Genomic DNA, 24,625 nt, shown 5'->3' on the forward strand with positions numbered 1-24,625 from the left:
TTCACCATCAGGCCAGGCTCCTTTGTGAGCCTGGATGAGTGGTGTTGAACTTGGCCAATCCAAATAAATTAATTGCGACAATCCATTTATATAAGCGGCTTTACCAGCTATCTTTACTTAACATAGATACGTATTTTAGTTGACTCAATTTTGATATGCGCGGTAGAATCGAAGGCTTAATTAACCGCGTTAATCAAGGGATATCTATAGTCTTTTGTTGATGTGATCTCGATGTTCTAAAGCTCAAATATACGAGACTTATCAAACGATTAGTTTGATAAATCTCATACATCTCCACCAATGGCAGTTTGAAATAATTACCGGTATTTAATTCATTAGAGACAAGAAGCTTACAATTATATGTGTTAGATATAACAAGCAACTTTTTAATTTTAAAATTTAAAAATTAAATTTAATGTAACAAAAATTCAAGTATATGTAGCTTATATAATACAGCTTTGAAATTAACAAACAAAAACAGATTTAGAATTGCAGCTACATGAATCGTATTGTAATCAGCGATGCACGTCATCGACAACACTAATCACGATTAAACGTACTATACTATCGCACGTGATTTTCAAGGGTAAATATCCAATGAAATTTTATTATGTTATCAGTTCTGTTTTAGAAGTTCTGCTGATAACTGTTGAATTCGTAATATTAATTTAGTATTAAATTTTAACTTCTTCATTCCTATAAAGACGTTCTTATAGTAGCTATTTCTTAGTAAGTGATTATGGAGGCTTTTAAATGTGGACAGCCTATTCGTGAGTACATTTTGGATCATTCCCGTCGAACAACTCCACTTGAAGAAACGTTACGAAACGTAAGATTTCTCAGCTATTTTTTTAAAATAGTAACCTGGAAACAATTTAAGTAAATAAATAAATAAATAATGTAAGAAAAAAATGATATACATGATTCCTATTGGGCAGAGGTAAGAGAGATTTATTTATCATAATCTTATTGGGCTGCAGTTTTCGTAGAACCATACTTTCTCAATGTCGTCCATCCGGTGTCTGTCCTTCCTTAACTATAATCTGTCTCAACTAAGCTGATAATCACGTTAACACTTACGTAATACTTATCTTTACTGTGCACTTGTTTTTAGTTCTTATATATATGTTAATAGTTTTAAAATAAACGGTGTTATCTGTTATCTTGTTGCTTATTGTTAATAATTATACAATGTAAATAAATTTTATGATACAATATTGTGTGCAAGTTTATTGGAGTTCTTCGGTAGTTCACCTATCATGTAGATTTGTGACATCATGTTAGCTACGTCACTATCAACTTACTTCAGATAGAGTATTTAACCCGAAAATACATAGATTAACGGGATGGGTAAACAAAATCTAATTAAGAGAAAAAAGTATACTGTAATATTAATTGTGATTCATATTTATTAATTATTATTATTATCATTATTTCTTAAAATATCTGTTCATATAATGTGAATACAAATAAAGACAGATAAAATTATGTTGATAGTTGTATAAATATCGGGCCACTTTTTTACTAAGTAATGACTGGTTCACGCTCGATTGTCCACAGACAATTGTCAGTGTATTGGGAGAAAATAATAGATCGCAGTAATGTGCTAAGTTGATTGTAGAGGTTCCAGAGAGGTGATTTCAGCATTCAAGATAAACCACGATACGGCAGACCAACCACTGTGACAACCACTACAACAGAGGGAGCCATTGATAAGCTGATTCAGGAAAACAAATGCATCACAATTCCCAAATTATGGATGCCTTAGCATGTCAAAGGGAAGTTTATCTGTATATCGATGTGACTTAGGCTAAGCCACTTAGCTATCCTCAGATTTGTAGAGAAACTTTGTTACCCATTGTTGACGTAGTAGGGTGTCCATTTCACCATCACCTGCATAAAAAATAAACAACTGATAATGCTCATTTGAGAGCTAATAGAATGAGGCTCCTAAATACCGAATTTTATGCTTCAAACATTACAAATGGCAACGTTATGGGAGATTGTGCGCTACGTATTGACCGACCTTTGTATAATAAGTTAATTTTAATTAGGAAAAATTTTGGAAAATTTACTAATGTTTTTTTACTTTTACTTTGGGATGTGTCCCAGCGCCTTGCAGTGGCGCTGGCACACATAACAGAAGAATGGCTGCGAATTCCGCAGTCATTCTTCTGTTAAAATAGCCGTTAATTGATTTTTGTCTCTTGACTTTCTTTTTCGAACTTGTTTCTAGAGGAATAGCCAAAAATCTTCCATAGGGTTTGTCTGGAGAATTGGGCGGCCAGTCAATAACCTAGATGTTGTGGTTTCTTAACCATGCAGAAATTGAAGATACAGTATGAGCTTTAGCCCCATCCCGTTGAAACAGGAAGTCATCCTCAGAAGCAAGTCGGTCGATAGACGAGAGGAAGATGTCGTTTAACAGTCTCTACTAGTCAACTGCTTTTAACATTAATTCATAAGGAAGCATATCACCTACGCCAGCAATGTTGAAGCATCTCTATATTTACATCTTAAGTGGAAACTTCCTGTTTAATGCAGCTTTCGTTTCTCGTTCTGATGACCCATACAAGACCTCGAAAAGAGACTTGTCAGATCATATTATTCGACGCCAATTCTGATCTGTCCAGTGCAGATAATCCTTACACCCCTGATATCTATCTTCTTTTGGGTTTTTTATTAGAGGATTCTGTTTGGTTTTGTACGATCTACAGTCGTTCTCTTTTAGCCTTTTAGTGGTCATTTTGATCGAAACTGACCTATCTTTCATTCTTTATCTTCACTTTTTTATTCCCATAGTGCGGCAGCATTTGTGTATGTTACTTGTCACCGAGCCTTAATTTTTCGAATAAACATGTTATCTTCTCTATCGGATGTAGCCTTTCGTCTTCCATATCTTCTGTTCGGCACAATGGATTCAGTAGAATCTTAATGCTTAAGGAAGAACGTGACTGAAGATTCGGGAATGGAGAGGTTTCTTGCTAAACGTTTTTTTGACAATCTTCCCTCTGATTTCGAGATATAGCGTCCGCTTTCCCATGTTTGGCAGTACAAAAGACTAATGTTTGGACCTTTGTGGCAAATGAGAAGCAGATTATGCTAATAGAAAATTACAGAGATTGACAGGATACCACCGTTGAACTTCAAGATCGGGAGAAGGTATAACATTTAGAATTTACGTATGTAAGTGTATCGATTGATAGAGAGAATCGCAAAAAGCCAAGCAAAAATCTTCGATATCAATAGGTCTATCTGCTGATTTACAGCTTCCAACGTTCATATTTCTAAAGTTTCTAAAGTTCATTGATGAGTAAGATAAAATTTGATTTGCCAACAAAAATTCCTGGAATTTTTGACCCTTTCGGATTCAGGTTATTCAGAACGGTAAGCTGTCATTTAACTGCTAGGCGTTCCGGCCAGCATGCAAAGATATAAAAAATAACCCTACAATTTTAAAATGCTTATATAAAAGTGATCCTTTTAGTTTTTCATCTATTTAGAAATATTTCACAGTTCACTAAAGGTTAAAAAATGTTGAATTATATATTAAATGAAAACGTGTTTATATATATATTTTTAAATGTTTTATTAGTAATTAGTAATTACTAATTACTATACATTTTTTCGAATGAGCAGCCAATAGAGTGCATAATATGAATGCACATACTGTATTATTTTTCTCATTTTAATAATATAACATAAACAAATGTATGTTTATATTTCCATTCCATAGTTAACGAGAGAAGTCCCTAGGTCTATGATGATGGGTTCTGTGGATACTTTGCAGCTTATTCATAATTTAATTTATGCAACAAATGCAAAGAAAGTACTGGATATAGGTGAGTATAATATATCTGTAATTAACGTATAGTACATACATATATATTATTTAATCAAAGAATGAAACTGACTTTTCTTGCCATACATTTATTTATTAAGTTGTTAAGTTTTATGTTACTTACGTTGAAAATATTATTTATTAAGGCGTATTCACTGGATGCAGCGCACTGGCCGAAGCTCTGGCCTTGCCTGATGATGGAAAAGTAGTAGCTTGCGATGTTGACGAAAATCCTGCGAATGTTGGAAAGCCAATATGGAAAGAAGTCAGTCCAGAAATTATTTTAATATTTATTTTTATACATATAAAGTGTGCCTGAAAAGTTTTCAGACAATCTTTAAAAAGTTAATAATTCTATACAGTATATCAAACGTAATGTGTTGTTATTCTTCTAAATACATATATATATATTTTCAGAATTTGTACTTGTTTGCTGGTTCATGAAATTATTTTATTGCTTTCAGGAAGTTCTTTGGTATGCTCTGAAACTACTTTAAACTAGCCATTACGGATTGAAAATGACTACCGTTCAATGCAAATTTTATTTTGGGAAAGAGAAAATAGTTGACCCCAGCCTATTTGCTAGAGATTTGACTCTTGTAGACCACTTTCTCTTTATTCAAAATAAAATTTGCATTAACAAGGTCAGTCTTTACAATCTGTAATAATATTTAGATCGCGATTATAAAAGAGTTCCTAAGTATACGCAAAAGGCGTTCCTCGAAGAAATGAAACAATTGCATGAATGAGCAAGCGTGAAGTTCAGAAGCAATGTGTTTTGAAGATTAGCAAGGTTGCGGCCGAAGTTTTCAATTCGAAAAGTGAACGTCTGACGTTCACGTTTTCGCGTTGAAAACTTCGGCCGCAACCTCGCTATTAATAATAAATGAATTTTATGTCTTCAGTTATTGACAATTAAAAAATTTTAAAATATATAAAAATATGACAAAAAAAAAAACTCTTAAACTATTCCGACTATAGAGATGATTCACACGTTCAAACAAGGTAACACTCAAAACAAGGACGGATTATTTCATTCTTACTTTCATCATACAATTATCAGTTGTTTTTCTCGTATTTTTATATATTTTTTAAATTAAAATTATTGACCCGTTGAATAATGTTTTTAAACTTGTTATTTTTATTATTAATTACAAATATTGTTTCAAACTTTTTAGACACACACACAAACACAAACATATATACACGTAAAACCTTGCTAAGACGACTGTATTAATTGGAAGCTGTCAACAAGTCACTGGCACAATATTACGCTTTTGTTAAGTCGAAATTGACGGTACTTTATCCTCCGCCTTTCATCGATCCGTGTTATTTATTTTCTCTTACATTTCGTGTAAATACAGACAATTAAGATAAACACGGCGGCTTCATGCTGAACAAGATATCACGACATTACAACCGCGCATTGATATCATTTTACTGATACGGTACATTACAGGTATTCTGATTATGACAGAACAAGAGTCAAAAACGCCATAAACTGTATAGAATTAAATAATTATTTTATGAACAGATTTTTGAAAAATGACCTGAATTAACGGGAAATTTACGGTCAAGGAAAAATTTGAGAAAATCGAGCCTCGAAAAAGAATTCACAAAGGAATTAACGAAAATTAAAAACCTAACTAGAACACTTAACAAAATAAGACACTTCCTATCTTAGAAAACGGACGTACGGAGAATCTATAAACGCGAAAAAATCAAAGAACTTTTAAGTACGCTCTTGCCTGAGTGTAATGTTTCAGCATACAGGAATAGATTTGTTTTTCATGAATCGACATATGATGTTCATTGTTATGCATTCCGTGGAAAGGTTTTTATGAATTTACTTAATAATCTTGTTTAATCTTTTAAAGTTTACAATTATAAAAAATCCAGCAACCAGTTGCCTAACTTTCCCGGTGACAACATATAAAACTGTGTGTGGTGTCATTTGTTATGATATTTTATTTTTAAAACTTTTTATATTTTTAACTATTATAAAATAACAAAAAGCTTAATTTTGAGAATAGGGATGAGTTTTATAAAAATTTGTAAATGTTAATTACGAGTAAAATCGTCATTAAGTATGACCCTACTAGAGATACGACACGACTCTCTTTGGTCCCTCCCATCCGCTCAATCTTTAACCACCAAAATTTAATAGCATCAATTCCTCTAATACACAAACTTACTGCAAAATTTCAGAAATTTTCTACAAAAAGCGCAGGAGTTATTAATAAACTATTTAAGAAAAATATCTAATCTATATATGTAATTGAGATAGGTTGATAATAATAATGATAATAATAAGCGTAGTGCCTAAACGGTTAGGAGTTGAAAGTTGAAATTTGGTACACGGTTAAGGTACTGTTCATCGTGAGAATGTACTGTACACTAATAAGGGATTTTTGGAAATTTCCCTGCGGGGAAGAGGAGAGGATTGAAGATTACCCTGAAGAACTCGGCTTCTACAGTACTAGTTTAGATGCAATTTTTTCATTTTTTGCGGGAAATCGAACATATTTTTAGACCCATCTAAAAATTCTCTAATTAGTCTCGGAAGTGGGGAGACCTAATTGTTGCACGGGTAAAATCGGTTATCTTCGGTTATCTAATAATCTTTGCTATTGTTACTTTTTGCATGAACTATCTCATAGTTTGAATAATATTTTACTTTCCCGGCTGTTATGTATACATAACAAGGGAAAGTAATGGAATCGTGTCAATTTGACCCTCCGATCTTTTGCAAATCCACGTTTTGAGACACCCTGAACTGAAAAAAGTAAGAAAAAAACGGAAAAAATTTCTGTGGATATGTATGTCTGTGTTTTGGCGTCTATTTTGTTTAGTATATCGGGACAAGGTAAAGATTTAAAAAAAAAAAAAAAAAAAAACGAAATTTGGCACGGTAGATTGTATATAAGGGGCATTGATGTGAAAGGTCGGGGGATGGAGAAATAGAGGTGGTCACGTGATATATCTTTTGAGGAGTCAGATTTAATGAAGATTTTACTTGTTGTTAGTATTTATAGTGTTTTATAAAACTCATCTCTATCCTCAAAATTAAATCGTTTGCTATTTTATCATAATTAAAAATATATAACATTTTAATAACAAAATCTCATAACAGATGACGCCATATATAATTTTAGTTATTTATTTTGATTAATAATACAAATGTTACTTTTAAAATAAAATCTCATAAAAGCCGAGAAAGTTACGAAACTCGTTGCTAGATTTTTTTTGTCTTATTTTAGAATTAATGTATTTTTTTCATTCAGGCTGGAGTTTACGATAAAATTGATCTAAGAATTGCTCCAGCACTCGAAACTCTAGGCAAGAAGTTTTTCCTCTTATAACTTTATATTCTTTAATTTAGTAATTTACTATGTATTAAATTAACAGTAAAATTCTAAGGATTATTTTAATAGATCAATTGATCGCCAATGGAGAAGCCGGAACTTTCGATTTTGCTTTCATTGATGCAGATAAAGGAAACTATTTGAACTATTATGAAAGATGCCTCGTTTTGTTGAAACCGAGAGGAATCATAGCAGTAGATAATGTAATAAATTAACACAAGCTATTATTTTACAATTATACAACAATTATTTTCACAATTTGTATATAATATTTTCTTTTGCTTTAGGTTTTAGCGAGAGGAAAAGTCGCAGAAAAAGATTGCAATGATGACAGAACCACGTCTTTAAAAAAATTTAATACGGCTTTGAAGGACGATTCTAGAATTAAAATATCTATGTTGTATATGGGAGATGGTGTAACTTTAGCCATTAAATTGTAGATTTGCAGTACAGCAAATACATGATGGCTTTAAAATGAATTTCTAAATAAATTGACTTGGATTTTTTTAAAGAAGTTTTTCATTCTTTACAAGTTCTTTACGAAAGGAAGTAGGTTTTAGGAGCATTTAAATACTATATTTTATTAGTCTGATAGCTAGTCGGGATATCATGCTGTTTATCTTGAAGTACTACAGGGGTCGTGCTGCATAGAGCCAAAATTGCCACTTGCCGATATTTTTATTAAAGTGGCGATAAAATCCGTAGTCCGTTTGTTTCGACATTCAGCGTGAAATTGAATCACAAATTACATTTCAAGAAAAACAGCGAAAAGTCTAGCTCCCATGGGATGGGAGTTCCGCGCACCACATACCTAGAGATTTCGTGACGTCATGTAACAAGTTCGAGCACAAAAGTAAAAAGTGACGTTGAGAACCGAAAACAGTTATTTGTAATGCCGTCCGGCGTTCTCTCTCTCTTTATTCTCTATTCGCATGGTTATATGGGATCAGCCTGTTTGGCTTTATTTCTCCGATAAAGCGATGATGTTAGTATCAGTTGAGCCGGCCTGGCCGAAGCTTATTGATTGACCATACGCAGGGAACGGGGATAATGCGTTTTTCACAAACTATAGAGGGCGCCGAATTTTTACAAAATGGCTACTTTATGGGTCGTTTATAACTAGTAATGTAAAATTAAGCATATATGACTGTCCGATATAATGATATATGCTGCTTGTAGCTGTTTATCGAGAAATTTTATAGTAGCATAATAATTATTGCTAGCGGGATACGTCATTATGTGGTATGGAAACAAGTGAGCGAGCTCGTTCTATACATATTTGTGCCATTTGTGTTAAAAACATCAGCTTTGACATTGTCCTATCAGGGTTGGATTTACAAGTAAAAAGCTATGTAAATTATTGCTTAGGCTTCGACTTTCAAGGAGTCTCAAACATTTGTACAAAAAAAAAAAAAAAAAAAAAAAAAAAAAAAAAAAAAAAATTAAAGTCGAATTTTGTAATAAATATTTTTTACAAACCAACAAAATATATTGAATACTTTACTTTTTATTTTGTGTAGTATTTAATTTTTTTCTAAGAATTAACATAAGGTCTTTTTAAAAAAAATGATAAAACCAATTTTAAAAAAGATTTTTAATGAAATGGGTATAAAAATTTAATTAAATTCAGTTATAAAACAGAAGACTAGTGAAACCTCATCTTTTTCTTTCAATATCCGTATTAAATCAAAGACATAATCTGGTCTAATACTTTTCATTTTATGATTGACTTCTAAAATTGAGGAGGGTTGGTAAGGGGCTTTACAGAGTTCAGCTTAGGGCTTCGAAATGCTTAAATCCAACCCTGTGTCCCACACAAAATTACTGGCATTTTAAACTAAGAAATTATGTTTTAAAATTGACTGCATAACTTGTTCGTGTAAAGCTGGACAATCGGGAAACTGCCAATTCTTAACAATCTAAATCCACTCTTTTAGAATTCGGAGCAGCTCATAAATATAACCGACCGATTTCCAAATAATCATCTGTTTTTCGTGTGGGAATAGACGAAAACTTATATTAGTCTCCCGTAAATCTTTGAAATTGCAATTTGAAACGCAACAGAAACTTTGCTTTTTCTATTGTTATTCACCTTTACTGCTGATAATACACAAGAATTAATCAAACGACCCAGATAGAATAGTTTTATTTTTAAACACCAGAGGGCGAGCATCCGGTGAAAAATGCGAATATTTTACTGTTATTAATATAATATTTGCTTCGATACCAGTACCTAATTTAAAATTCACGGCTAATCCATTTTTAAGTTTGATTGTTTTAAACGAAGCCTTTTGGTTATTTGCCGATACTTCGCCAACATATAAATTATTTTACTAGTAGATATATTATTCATCATCCCTATTGTCTTCATAAACTTCTCGAGTATACGGCTTTGTAGTATGTTTTTGTTTTGTGCTACACTTTGCTTTTACAATAACGAACATAATGTCCTTTCTTGTTAAAAACATTGCAATTAAGTTAATATAAAATGCAAAGCACTTAAGAAAGTCGTGTGCTAACACACATCGCTAATACTCTTCATCTTTCTTGATAGCTTTTTTTCGTAGAGCTTGTGTAAACGCCCGATTATTCAATTTACTTACAAAAACTGTTGTTTTACAATTCTAAATAAACATTATTTTTTAATCATTAGTGTCAGATGTCATATTCATTTTCTTTAGTTGATTAGTAGCCTGTTCACTTATGCGACAAATATCAATGGCTTTATTTAGTGCTGACTTTTTTTCAGTTAGAACATTTTGTGTACTTTTTCTGAACTAATTTCACGTACTATTTGATTACTCAATAAATTATCCTAAATATTACCAAATCATTCATTTTCGTTGGTTATTTGGTTAAGAGTTGGTTATAAGAGTCAAAGGTTGAAGAGTCCTTAAGCTTGAACACAACTGAAATACACATATCGTTATTAGTCTCATTCAACTTCGGAAAAAAAATCATTGAACCTGTGTTTAATTACCTCCATGTTATTTTGCTCCAGTACTGTTAAATCAAATATATTGTCGATCATTATTTCCACCAATTCAATATCTGACATTAATTTAGCAGCCTGCACTTTATTAGATTTCGTATATAGCTGCGTAACTACCGCATAAAAGTCAAACGCTTACTTCAATAGCTTCCACTTGACCTCCATGTCGTCTTCTGTGACTTTCAATTTTAATGAAAGAGGAGCATTTATAGAATCCATATCTCGTAGCATATTCGGGCACACTATATTTGGTTTTTTGATGTTCTGAAATGTTAAGTTTATTTAATAAGTAATTTATCTTAAGTAATTTTTTTGGAATTTAGTGGAACACATATAATTGTTATCGTAGAACACGGTAGCGTCCTATAATAAAGCTCAGCCCATGTGCTATGTTAAAGTGTCAACTTTGTCCCTTAATATCTCCATTATTGAACCGATTTGGATGAAACTTACAATTTTTAGTGTCCATAATGAGTACTATAACGTCTTAAATTCGTTGGAATTTTTTAGACCTAGCAATTAGCACTTTGTCGCCTAGATTTACGAGAGTTTAAAGTTGTTCCACTATTTGACTGAACATTAGAGCGTCTTTGAGCAATATTAGTGAAGGAACTTTAAGGCACAAAGTAATGCTCGAAGTCTTTTTCGGTGACAATGTTTATTTTCCTGATTTATCATCATGGAGACATTGCTTCATCCAAAATTTCCTTGTAGTTTTAGTCTGTGTAATATACACTTTATTCACTTTATGTTGAATCTTACTGTCGAATCTGATTTCAATATTCTTATGCCACAACTTTCAAAAGTATTCTTTATTTAGATATTTTCTCTGAGCTTTACTTTTCAACTGCTTCAATCAGTTTTTTATGGGATATATACAGTATACACATTTGACTCGAGTGAGAACGTTGATCATTCAGTACAACAAAAGACATCGATAAACGTGTTTTAAAAATACTGGTGATATTTAAATTTCAATTAGTTCTAAGAAAAGGTTTAAAACTTTCGTGCGGTTTATCAGGTAAACTACAAGCTGAAATTTCTGGAACCGCTTAAATCTTCTGTATATCTATTCTACGCAAAGGCCGATACAGAGAAGAGCAAGGTGGGCAGCTGCCCAAGAAAGCAGATTTCTTGGGGTGGAAAAGTTGGCTGAAGAAAATGCAAATAATAACAAAACATTCTTAATTTCAGATAATTACTTTCAAAAAGTAAAATAATCGATTAAGTAGTTAAATGTGAGAGGTCCGAGACCTCACTTACTATTTTATAAAATACAGTCAAACCTGTTTTTATGCGGGGGATAGGGACCGCATAAAAGAAAATGCATAAAAAAAATCGCGCGAAACTTCACGAGTGGCTATAAAAAAATAGTTTTCGCAACACAATTAAAAATATATTTATTTTATGCGGTGAATAGGGACCGCATAAAAAAGTCTCACGTAGAAAATAACTCGAAACCGTACGAAATAACTAGGAATTGCTTTTTTAACTCCTTGGGCTTTTTCTGCAACACCTAATGGGAAAAAAATCCTCTAAGAATTTTAATTTTTATATTAATTAATTATTTCCACTTAAATACCAATCTAACATTAAAAAGTTAAAAATAATCGTTAAATAATGATTTTATTTGATAAATATAGCTGCAGGAAGTGTTATTTCCTTTAACAAGGCGTGAAATTTCACACCCGCAGTCTAAAGCTGGAGGGGAGCTAACTTACCGCATCTGTTCAAATATAACATAATATTTATGGTTTTTATGCTATTAAAATAAGAGAGGACCGAAATAAACGTATGAGAAAAAAATTTTACTGAATAAAAAATGAAAAAACCTGCTGATGTCATAGAAAACAACCAATAGAGTTTTTAAAAATTTTTACAGGAGTCAATTATGTTCCAATTTGATTGAAATTTTCATATACCGCACAAAAAAAAATCGCACAAAACAAATCGCACAGAAAAAGACCGCACAAAAACAGGTTTGACTGTAATATTAATTTTCTATCTTTGTTTTAAAAAGGGTGAGAAAACGAAACAAACATATTTGTAAGTGGAAAACGAGAGAGGAAAATCTACTTCCCCGAAAGGCATAAATTGAATTAGGCGTTTTATAATTCACATTATGACTATTTTTAAAAGGGACGGCATAATTGCTAGGTCCGCTAACGATTGTAGGAAAAGTGTTATAAGTTTAAATATCAATAGAACCAAAGTTTGTGCAAACTTCACACTAGTGGTTTATAGAAACTAAATTAAATTTTGCATCTAAAAATGAATGAAGATAAAAAGAATATTGTGTTTATTCTAGCATCACTAAATTGCATAACAGATATTAAGTATTTAGCAACTCGTAAAAAATTAAAATTCGATATTAAAAAATGTCATCTAATACATCTTTGGATTTATCAAACAAAGAAGAGATTTAGCATTGCAGCTACGTGAATCGTGTTGTAATCGACGATGCACGTCATCAACAGCATCAATCACGAATAAACGTTCTATTTAACTGACACGTGATTTTCAGGGCTAAATATCCAATGAAATTTTATTATGTTATTATGTAATTTTATTATGAAATTTTATTCCAAAACAGTTCTGTTTTAGAAGTTCTATTGGTAACTGTTAAAGTCGTAATATTAATTTACTTTTAAATTTCACGCCTTTATCTTTTATATAAATACCTTCGTAGAATACTAGTAGATATCTATTAGTAGGTTATTATGGAGACATTTAAATGTCCACACCCGTTTAATGAGTACATTTTGGATCATTCCCGTCGAACAACTCCATTAGAAGAGAAATTACGAAACGTAAGCTTACTCACCTATTTTTTTAAATAGTAATCTGTAAACAATTTAAGTAAATAAGTTAAAACATGTAGCAAAAAATGATACGTAATTCCTATTGAGTAAAAGTAAGAGATTTATTTCTGGTAATCTTATTTCACTTTATAGCTTCAGTGTTAAAATAAGATCTGTAACTAATTGTTTTAATTCTGATTGTTAAAAGTTGAAATGTAATTTAAATCTAAAATGTAGTAATGTTTAAATTAAACTAAATCTAAAAACAAAGAACAATATCTCACATCGGCAACAATGACGTGTTAAATTCACAACTGGTATAATTAAATCACACATTTATTTCAGATAACCACATCTATTAAAAATATATAAAAACTTTCAATTCAATTCAATATAATCTTTACTTATTAACTAACATCGAGAAGTATCACTGTACCGATTACAATGTCTTTAAATTTCAAAAATTAGCCTTACAGGATTTGTAAAGATATAACTAAGTATGTACTGTTTTACACAAATCGGATAATTTAAAGGAGATTAAAAATTGCAACCTGGCATGGTGATTATGTCACAATAAATAATTAGTTATTTTTATTAAGATTGCCTTACTGTCCTTATTTCTAATTGTATTATTGTAATTGTCTACTTGGACCTTACTTATTATTAGGACTTTATACCGGTGTCTAAAAATTTTGGCACAATGACAGTTCAGAGAAAATAAAATTTTATTAAAATTCACCTGTAGTAGTAATTTTTTCTGTACACATAGATAGGTACGTGTTTCGGGCCAGCATGCCCCTCATCAGCAGATTTACTACAAACCACTACAATAATTAAAACAAATAAGACATTATGTATAATAATAAATACCCGACATTAAAAATTTGTTTAAAAAAAACTTACAGTAGGAAAATTTCCCAATACCTTGTACAGGTAGATTGTACTGTACTTCCGAAAATAACAAAAGCCGATTTAAATAAATACATTTTTCTGTATAAAGTAAAATTACTATAAATTAATTAATCTTTAAAAACCGGATTACAATATCAACCGATAAGTTAAAACTTACATAATTCTATTTCTCCATTCACTTACAACATCAATGTTAATGTGAGTTTAACAATCACTTAAACCATTCGCTGTTTGTAAAAGTCATCCAGTATGGCGTCCCAGGATTGATGAATTATTCTCCCTAAATTATTGTTTATTCTGTTTTCTTCTTTCTTTATGTTTATGTGTTCATATAATTGCCTTTTGTAATTATTGGATTCTTTCTTTTTAATTTTAATCGTATTTATATCAATTTGGCATCCGTGATTATTGCAATGTTCTGCAACGGAGGAATTTGCATAATTTCCTCTGATTATACTAGGTGATTGTTAAACTCACGTTAACATTGATGTTGTAAGTGAATGGAGAAATAGAATTATGTAAGTTTTAACTTATCGGTTGATATTGTAATCCGGTTTTTAAAGATTAATTAATTTATAGTAATTTTACTTTATACAGAAAAATGTATTTATTTAAATCGGCTTTTGTTATTTTCGGAAGTACAGTACAATCTACCTGTACAAGGTATTGGGAAATTTTCCTACTGTAAGTTTTTTTTAAACAAATTTTTAATGTCGGGTATTTATTATTATACATAATGTCTTATTTGTTTTAATTATTGTAGTGGTTTGTAGTAAATCTGCTGATGAGGGGCATGCTGGCCCGAAACACGTATCTATCTATGTGTACAGAAAAAATTACTACTACAGGTGAATTTTAATAAAATTTTATTTTCTCTGAACTGTCATTGTGCCAAAATTTTTAGACACCGGTATAAAGTCCTAATAAAGCGGCCGGATGGCCGAGCGGTCAAGGTTAGCAGCCTGCCGCCCTGGGGGACCCGGGATCGAATCCGGACGGGTCGAAAAATCCCCAGGAATTTTTCGGGGGGTGGTCCGTCCGGATATGTCGGTCCCCGTCCCTCACCACCCGGCCGCCCCATTGTGGGTCTGGCCGAACCCATAATGGGCTTGCTATAAGAGGCCCTCTTGGTGCCCACAGGGCGGAAAGAGTTACCAAAAAAAAAAAAAAAAAAAAAAAAAAAGTCCTAATAATAAGTAAGGTCCAAGTAGACAATTACAATAATACAATTAGTTATTTTATTCAATATTAGTATTTATAAAGTTTCTCTAAAAATATCTTAGATTTATCAAATTTTCTTTCGAATCAGAAGCCAGTGGAGCATATAGTATGAATGATATATATTCTTTTTATCATTTTAATAATATAACATAAAAAAATGTGTTTATATTTCCATTCCATAGTTAACGAGAGAAGTTCCTAGGTCTATGATGATGGGTTCTGAAGATACTCTGCAGCTTATTCATAATTTAATTTATGCAACAAATGCAAAAAAAGTACTGGATATAGGTGAGTAAAATATATCTGTAATTAACGTATAGTACATACATATATATTATTTAATCAAAGAATGAAACTGACTTTTCTTGCCATACATTTATTTATTAAGTTGTTAAGTTTTATGTTACTTACGTTGAAAATATTATTTATTAAGGCGTATTCACTGGATGCAGCGCACTGGCCGAAGCTCTGGCCTTGCCTGATGATGGAAAAGTAGTAGCTTGCGATGTTGACGAAAATCCTGCGAATGTTGGAAAGCCAATCTGGAAAGAAGTCAGTCCAGAAATTATTTTAATATTTATTTTTATACATATAAAGTGTGCCTGAAAAGTTTTCAGACAATCTTTAAAAAGTTAATAATTCTATACAGTATATCAAACGTAATGTGTTGTTATTCTTCTAAATACATATATATATTTTTTCAGAATTTGTACTTGTTTGCTGGTTCATGAAATTATTTTATTGCTTTCAGGAAGTTCTTTGGTATGCTCTGAAATTACTTTAAACTAGCCATTACGGATTGAAAATGATTACCGTTCAATGCAAATTTTATTTTGGGAAAGAGAAAATAGTTGGCCCCAGCCTATTTGCTAGAGATTTGACTCTTGTAGACCACTTTCTCTTTATTCAAAATAAAATTTGCATTAACAGGTCAGTCTTTACAATCTGTAATAATATTTAGATCGCGATTATAAGAGTTCCTAAGTATACGCGAAAGGCGTTCCTCGAAGAAATGAAACAATTCCATGAATGAGAAAGCGTAAAGTTCAGAAGCAATGTGTTTTGAAGATTAGCAAGGTTGCGGCCGAAGTTTTCAACGCGAAAAATGAACGTCTGACGTTCACGTTTTCGCGTTGAAAACTTTGGCCGCAAATCTTTGAAGAAGATTATGTGAAAAATCTTTTAAGTATCTAAGGCCAAAGTATCTTAAGATCGAAAATCTAACATAAATCTACTTCAAAGACAAAAGAGAATAAATTATTTTTATATCTACAATTATTGACAATTAAAAAACTTTTAAAATATATAAAAATACGACCAAAAAAAAAAACTCTTGAACTGTTCCAACTATAGAGATGATTCACACATTCAAATAACACTCAAAATAAGGAAGGATTACTTCATTCTTACTTTCATCATACAATTATCAGTTGTTTTTCTCGTATTTTTATATATTTTTTAAATTAAAATTATTGACCCGTTGAATAATGTTTTTAAACTTGTTATTTTTATTATTAATTACAAATATTGTTTCAAACTTTTTAGACACACACACAAACACAAACATATATACACGTAAAACCTTGCTAAGACGACTGTATTAATTGGAAGCTGTCAACAAGTCACTGGCACAATATTACGCTTTTGTTAAGTCGAAATTGACGGTACTTTACCCTCCGCCCTTTCATCGATCCGTGATATTTATTTTTCTCTTACATTCCGTGTAAATACAGACAATTAAGATAAACACCATGCTGAACAAGATATCACGACATTACAACCGCGCATTGATATCATTTTACTGATACGTTACATTACAGGTGTTCTGATTATGACAGAACGGAGAGTCTTGACGACGTGTTCAAAAACTCCATAAACTATATAGAACTAAGTAATTATTTTATGAACAGATTTTTGAAAAATGACCTGAATGAATGGGTAATTTACGGTCACGGAAAAATTTGAGAAAATCGGGTATGAAACTCTACCTCGAGGCAGGAATAAAGCCGGATGCACACATGCGGCGCGGCAAGGAAAAGCGGCAGAATGACGTCACTTTTTCTCGCCGCAGAGGTCTATTTCGTGCCGCTTTTCTCATGCCGCAAAAGTTGGTCGAATTCTATCTTTCGCGGCGACCGCCGCCAAGACGCGTTTCTATCAGCCAATAACATTTCGTCTGGCAGTCACGTGAGAAAATACAATCACGTGGTGTTTTAATGGCGGAAAGTTCAACGTGGTTAACCGAGGTAACTAACATCAGAATAAAGAGGAAAGAGTAATAAATTTAACACAAATTCTACACAGATACAGTAATCATATTATTTAATTCAAAGAACAAAACAACCGAATCTTACTCGAAATAGTATTCTTTATCGAGAGATCTTAATCAAAGAATAAGCCTATTTTGTACATCAGTTCTTTATCGATCCAACAAAATATCTCGGCAAGATTCTTGCCAATACGATATCTCTAATCCAAAATATTCGTTCGAATCTTCGACGAAATCTTCTAGCTAAATAAAACGAGCCATACAAAACATAATTTGTAAACACGTGGATAGCGGAGTGGATATCGTTCGCCATCTTGAATACTGAACGTATGCGCCGAAATGTAAACGGATTGCCGCTTGTGTGGTCGTGCTGCCGCGCGGCGAAGACGCGTTTGCGTCACCGCTTTTCCTTGCCGCGCCGCATGTGTGCATCCTCCTTAATTGCTTTTACTCCTCAAAGTTCGATTTAACGTCGTGTTACTGTATAAATCAGTAAAGAAACATTAGTATAACATAGACCATTTTCAAGAACTTTCAATGTTTCAATTTCAGTTTCAGTGATTCAATTTTAATCGCTTTTCTGTTCAATGCTTTGTACTTTTCTGTAATGTTTAATGCTTTGTACTTTTCTGTAATGTTTAAAGCTCAGATTTTCAGAAATGTCAGTGTTCAATGATGTTTACTCTAATCAGAAAAATATTTTAAATTATTATCTTACACTCGTTTTTTATAAGTATATAAGTAACAATTTTTTACATTCAGGTAAAGACATTAACTATCTTATCGTAACATTTACCGTATTTTACGGACTATAAGACGCACCTGAATTTTGGAGGCAATTTTTCGAAGAAAAAAGTGCGTCTTATAGTCCGTAAAATACGGCAATCCAAATTATATAATCTTTTATAAGATTAAGCACAGTCGTAACGACAGTTAAGCACAAATGGAATCGCATTTGTGCTTAATCAAATGCGATTTGATTAAGCACAGATTATGATATTTTATTTTTAAAAACTTTTATAAAAATCAAAACTATAAAAATGGCAAATAGCTTAATTTTGAGGGTAGGGGTGGGTTTTATAAAAAATATTGTAAACGCTGATAAGTAAAATCGTCAATAAGTCCGATCCTACTCAAGATGTGACATACGACCCCCTTTATCTCCCAGTCCTCTCCACCTTTAACCATCAAAATTTAATAGCATCAATCTCCTAATACAGAAACCTCCCTGGAAAATTTTAAAAATTTTCGACAAAAAGCACGTAAGTTATTAAAGAAAAATTACACTTTTCGTTTAAAAAAGTCCATACTGTAATAATAACTTGAAAGCTGTATGCTAAATAGAATTAAAATTGTAGAATTTTTTTAATAGGAAAAAGAAGACAATTCAATTTATACACTTTCATTTGGAACTCTTTGGAATATGTTTCTAATAGAATGTTTAAGTTTCTTTTCATACTTTCTCGTTAAATAAAAAGTAATAAAAATACAAAATTACTTTAATTTTTATATTAAAAAACTAAATTTACGTTCTCATCTGAATACATTATGTTACCAATTGTTTTATTATGTATTTAGATTTAATTTTATAAATTATTGTTTACAACTTGACTTAACAATTGAATAGATATTATTAAAACATTAAACTATTTAAGAAAAATATTTTTTCTTATTTTAAAATTAACTTTTTTTTTTATTTAGGCTGGAGTTTACGATAAAATTGATCTAAGAATTGCTCCTGCACTCGAAACTCTAGGCAAGTAGTTTTTCCTCTTATATTTTTATTCTTTTCATTTAGTAATTTATTATATATTAAATTAACAGTAAAATTCTAAAGATAATTTTCATATTTAATAATTATTATAATAATAGATCAATTGATTGCCAATGGAGAAGCCGGAACTTTCGATTTTGCTTTCATTGATGCAGATAAAGAAAACTATTTGAACTATTATGAAAAATGCCTCGTTTTGTTGAAACCGAGAGGAATCATAGCAGTAGATAATGTAATAAATTAACACAAGCAATTATTTTCATATTTTTGTTCAAATTTGTTTATAATATATTATTTTGCTTTAGGTTTTTTGGAGAGGAAAAGTTTTAGATAAAGATTGTAATAATGACAAAGCAACGGCTTTAAATATCTTTAATAAAGCTTTGAAGAACGATCCTAGAATTAAAATATCTATGTTGTATGTAGGAGATGGTCTAACTTTAGCCATTAAATTGTAGACTTGTACTGCAACAAATACCTGATGGCTTTAAAATGAAATAGCTGATTAAATTGATTTTGATTTTTCTTTTCTTTACATTTTTTGCTCTCTTTACAAATTTTACGAAAGGGACTGGATTTTAGAAACATCGAAATACTATTTTTTTTTTTTACTTCTAAACCTTAAGTTTAAAGCCGCTCATCCATCCGACCATCATCTTATAATGTGATGGCCGGATGGATGAGCGGCTGACAGCCTACCACTATGGGCGACCCGGGATCGAATACCGACGGACAGAGCCAGATTTCTAAGCACAGTAGGCCTGGACCTAGAACGACAGATTTTCAGAGATGGTAAAAATAATGTAAGAATTACACAAAACGTAAGTAATGGAGGTCGCGGCCGACGTCTCCAGCCCAAAACGTGAACGTCGGACGTCGAGCGCCACCATCTGGCAATTCTAGGTTGATAATGGCGTTCGCTACGTCTAGCCTGGTGAATAGAAGTCCGGCTTAAACTTCTTCATTTTTTGTGTTTTAGGTTAAAATTATGACGTTTTTATTAAAATAATGATTACTCAAATTTTTTGCAAGTGATGTAAAGTGCCTATAGAATTTACATATTTTTGTGTTCATAATAGCTTATCATAATTCTGTAGGAGTAAGTTTGTTCTTTCACGGCATCTTCTACCATCAACAGCGTAATACGTTTTGTAAATTTTCTAAAAATAATTTCCCGAGCAGCTTTCGGATTTACATAAGCCACTACTCTCAACAAAAGTATGAGGTAGTCCTATCGTAGGATAGGAGATATGACTCTACTTAAAAATAATTATTTAGTGTTATTAAACATCCTATAAATACATTAAAATAGTTTAATTTATTTACCTTCGCTGGTAACATTCGTCGTTGTTCAACGTTTCCGCCGTTTTTCAATATCTCATGAGTCAGTGCACGAAGGGAACGTCTGGCGCAACGTGTTTTACTTGGAGTTCAAACGTCAAACGTGTACTTCTGCTTGCCGTACAAGTTTAACGTTTGAACTTCGGCCGCAACCTCTCTAATTCCAAATATTGCAATATTTATTATTACTCATTAAGTCGTCTACATAATGTAATTAAGTTATTTAAATAATTATTTATTTATCTAACAAAATAGCTTAACCAATTATACAAACATACGCCAATATGATGTCATTTTTAATTAACAAAAAATATACCATGCATATAAATCGTGACGTTTAAAAAAGTGTATCACTTTCACATTTCAAAAAGTAATTAAATTATGGAATATTTATTTGAAAATGTACTAAATTAAATTCCAAGTTAGTACAAAAACCGAACAAGCACCTGATCTTTCGCTGAGAGATATTTATTCTTAACACAAACGTTTTCAATCCAATCAATGGATCATCATCAGGTAAAATTAGAACATTACAAAAAATAGAACAACAAGTTCAAAATACAAAAAATATAACGGCTAACCAATATGTAACCAACAGCACAATAACGTTTTCTAAATTTCAACAAATTAATAAAAATGCTGCTAAAATTAAAAATAAAATATTAATATATAACAAACAAATAGTGTATACAAAATATTAATACCTCTGCCTTAATAAACAAATTAATAAAACTAAATATTAACACTGCTTGATAAGCTGTACAGAGTTTTTCATTTAACTATACATATTAATAAAACTACTGCTCTTATTTGAAGTTTATAACTGCAAACTTCCATGCGGAAGGAAGTCCCTCGGCATCTCTTGCGTTGATGCAATTCCCTTTAAGCTTGCTTTTATAGATTTCTAATTTTTCGGCCGTTCTTGCCAAGGTCGGGGAGTGTATTTGTCTCAGTATATCTGCCTCATTCCATCTTACTATTGAGCCTTCCGCTTGTGCCATTTGTGACAATACTGTGGCATTAGAACCTTTTCTAACATCATATCTGTGCTCTTTTATCCTTACCCCTAGATTTCTAGTAGTAACCCCAACATAATCTTTACTTATTCCTAACATCTGATTCTCGTATGGAATCCTATAAACGCCGGACCTATCCTCTTTCTTAATTAACCCTTTATCATTTCTAAGAATTCTGTACAGATTCGGAGCTGTTTTTAAGATTATCTTTGTATCCTTTATATGTGCGATTTCTTTCATAATGCTTCCTAAGCGCTTGTTGTACGTAAATTTTGTGTATGTAGATGGACCACGTCCACGACTAGGTACTGCATCGGTACTAACTTCTAATTTATTGATAATCCCCTTTAAAACATTCCTCTTGTAGCCCAATGCTTCTGCTACCTGCGTGATTCTTTCTATTTCTGCATCCCTGTCTATAACACTTTCGCAGTATAAAAAAGCCCTCCTAACTAACGCTCTAAACGCTGCTAATTTATATTTATAGGGATCGTTAGAGCCAGCCGGAATATAAAGTGGGCTATGAGTTGGTTTAATAAATACCCCGGTAGATATACGTCCCTCTCTAAACATAACCTTAATGTCCAAAAAATGTATCATAACAGAGCTTTTTTGCTCTAGTTTTAAGCTTAGGCCATCTTCATTATCATTGATCTTGTCAATAAATCTAGCAATTAATCGATTGCTTTTCCAAATTATGAATATATCATCGACATACCTTTTGTAGTATACGATGCTGTTCTTGAAACTACGCAAAACTTTAACAAGCCGAGTCACAACTATGCGAAGCCCAATTCTGGGCTATTATGTGAGCTTGTTGTTAGTAGGCTTGAGGTTAAAGTTTTGCGTAGTTTCAAGAACAGCATCGTATACTACAAAAGGTATGTCGATGATATATTCATAATTTGGAAAAGCAATCGATTAATTGCTAGATTTATTGACAAGATCAATGATAATGAAGATGGCCTAAGCTTAAAACTAGAGCAAAAAAGCTCTGTTATGATACATTTTTTGGACATTAAGGTTATGTTTAGAGAGGGACGTATATCTACCGGGGTATTTATTAAACCAACTCATAGCCCACTTTATATTCCGGCTGGCTCTAACGATCCCTATAAATATAAATTAGCAGCGTTTAGAGCGTTAGTTAGGAGGGCTTTTTTATACTGCGAAAGTGTTATAGACAGGGATGCAGAAATAGAAAGAATCACGCAGGTAGCAGAAGCATTGGGCTACAAGAGGAATGTTTTAAAGGGGATTATCAATAAATTAGAAGTTAGTACCGATGCAGTACCTAGTCGTGGACGTGGTCCATCTACATACACAAAATTTACGTACAACAAGCGCTTAGGAAGCATTATGAAAGAAATCGCACATATAAAGGATACAAAGATAATCTTAAAAACAGCTCCGAATCTGTACAGAATTCTTAGAAATGATAAAGGGTTAATTAAGAAAGAGGATAGGTCCGGCGTTTATAGGATTCCATACGAGAATCAGATGTTAGGAATAAGTAAAGATTATGTTGGGGTTACTACTAGAAATCTAGGGGTAAGGATAAAAGAGCACAGATATGATGTTAGAAAAGGTTCTAATGCCACAGTATTGTCACAAATGGCACAAGCGGAAGGCTCAATAGTAAGATGGAATGAAGCAGATATACTGAGACAAATACACTCCCCGACCTTGGCAAGAACGGCCGAAAAATTAGAAATCTATAAAAGCAAGCTTAAAGGGAATTGCATCAACGCAAGAGATGCCGAGGGACTTCCTTCCGCATGGAAGTTTGCAGTTATAAACTTCAAATAAGAGCAGTAGTTTTATTAATATGTATAGTTAAATGAAAAACTCTGTACAGCTTATCAAGCAGTGTTAATATTTAGTTTTATTAATTTGTTTATTAAGGCAGAGGTATTAATATTTTGTATACACTATTTGTTTGTTATATATTAATATTTTATTTTTAATTTTAGCAGCATTTTTATTAATTTGTTGAAATTTAGAAAACGTTATTGTGCTGTTGGTTACATATTGGTTAGCCGTTATATTTTTTGTATTTTGAACTTGTTGTTCTATTTTTTGTAATGTTCTAATTTTACCTGATGATGATCCATTGATTGGATTGAAAACGTTTGTGTTAAGAATAAATATCTCTCAGCGAAAGATCAGGTACTTGTTTGGTTTTTGTATTATTTTCTGCTGAACACGCTGTAGGTTGTTCCAAGTTAGTGTCAGAAGCATTTACATTTATTTTAGAAAAGGCGGTATTCTAGCCCTTTCTGAAATAAATGTAAGCCTTTTCTAGCTGTGTCTGCAGTTGCAAAAAGGTTAAATTTCTGTAGGCACAATATTCCATCCTAACGGATCGAAAAACGTTAGAAATTTTTCGATTGTTGTATATCAAGCTCCGACTTTCTCCACCTAGCAATTCCACTGTAGTTCAGGCCGAATCCACAATGAATTTGCAAAAAAGTCTTTTTAAACGTTTTTATGCCTTTTGGACACAAAGAGGACAAACTGTTTTATAGTATAAATAAGTTAAATAAAGTTACTTTTTTATCGATAAAAACTTTGTCCATGAAAACGTAGAAATTCGTAAGATGTGTAAGCTAAATTACATTTACATTAGTTTACTTATAAAAACAATGATCAGTTAAATGTAACAAAATAATGGAGATCATCCGTTTTTCGTTACAATGAAATATAATCAAGATGCCAAAATATCGAAAAAATTATTAAAGAACGTAAAATCTTACATCTTACGGAAGGCGTGGTCAAACAGTTGATCTCGAATATTAGGGTCTTAAAAGCATTTGTAATTTTAATAGGAATGTTACTTCTAAATTTACCGTGAAAAAATTTTCTATGGCTGTGTTAGTAATGTCGTTCTTTATGACAGGGCTGGGTAAACCGCGGCCTGCAATTATTTTTGCGACACGAACTGCACAAAATATTAGTAATTTCCCACCTTAAGGAAGTATGCCGCAAAAATTATATCGTTATTTGTTTGTTTAGCTATGGCAACGCAACACTCGGGTGAACTGCCGAGGGGTGCCTTCCGGGAAGTCTTTTTAAGGGAAACTGTCCCCTATT

The 24,625-nt window shown here is 32.0% G+C and overlaps 3 protein-coding genes across 3 annotated transcripts; 2 read left to right on the forward strand and 1 right to left on the reverse strand.

Annotated features, from left to right (window-relative positions):
* The first annotated feature begins 577 nt into the window (after window positions 1-577).
* Window positions 578-19,701, forward strand: LOC136977808 (catechol O-methyltransferase domain-containing protein 1-like). The gene is made up of 6 exons (XM_067273386.1): window positions 578-829; window positions 15,315-15,420; window positions 15,566-15,684; window positions 19,103-19,157; window positions 19,274-19,407; window positions 19,481-19,701. Exons 1-6 carry the CDS (start codon window positions 740-742, stop codon window positions 19,631-19,633), a joined length of 657 nt encoding a protein of 218 aa, XP_067129487.1. The 5' UTR covers window positions 578-739; the 3' UTR covers window positions 19,634-19,701.
* A 1,621-nt stretch (window positions 19,702-21,322) lies between these two features.
* Window positions 21,323-22,105, reverse strand: LOC136977733 (uncharacterized). The gene has a single exon (XM_067273282.1). It carries the CDS (start codon window positions 22,103-22,105, stop codon window positions 21,323-21,325), a length of 783 nt encoding a protein of 260 aa, XP_067129383.1.
* Window positions 22,106-22,558: 453 nt separating this feature from the next.
* On the forward strand, window positions 22,559-23,341 carry LOC136977734 (uncharacterized). Its single transcript, XM_067273283.1, has one exon. It carries the CDS (start codon window positions 22,559-22,561, stop codon window positions 23,339-23,341), a length of 783 nt encoding a protein of 260 aa, XP_067129384.1.
* Window positions 23,342-24,625: the final 1,284 nt, after the last annotated feature.

This window comes from Centruroides vittatus, unplaced genomic scaffold, assembly GCF_030686945.1.
Source record: "Centruroides vittatus isolate TY-2023 unplaced genomic scaffold, ASM3068694v2 contig_474, whole genome shotgun sequence".
Lineage (NCBI taxonomy): Eukaryota > Metazoa > Arthropoda > Arachnida > Scorpiones > Buthidae > Centruroides > Centruroides vittatus.

What these genes read in the sequence shown, in the direction of transcription:
- LOC136977808 (XM_067273386.1), top strand. Translation starts at nt 740, where the DNA reads ATGGAGGCTTTTAAATGTGGACAGCCTATTCGTGAGTACATTTTGGAT. An exon ending in TTGAAGAAACGTTACGAAAC is followed by an intron (nt 830 to 15,314) that starts GTAAGATTTCTC and finishes TCCATTCCATAG; the next exon opens with TTAACGAGAGAAGTTCCTAG. An exon ending in GAATCATAGCAGTAGATAAT is followed by an intron (nt 19,408 to 19,480) that starts GTAATAAATTAA and finishes ATTTTGCTTTAG; the next exon opens with GTTTTTTGGAGAGGAAAAGT.
- LOC136977733 (XM_067273282.1), bottom strand. Translation starts at nt 22,105, where the DNA reads ATGTTTAGAGAGGGACGTATATCTACCGGGGTATTTATTAAACCAACT.
- LOC136977734 (XM_067273283.1), top strand. Translation starts at nt 22,559, where the DNA reads ATGTTTAGAGAGGGACGTATATCTACCGGGGTATTTATTAAACCAACT.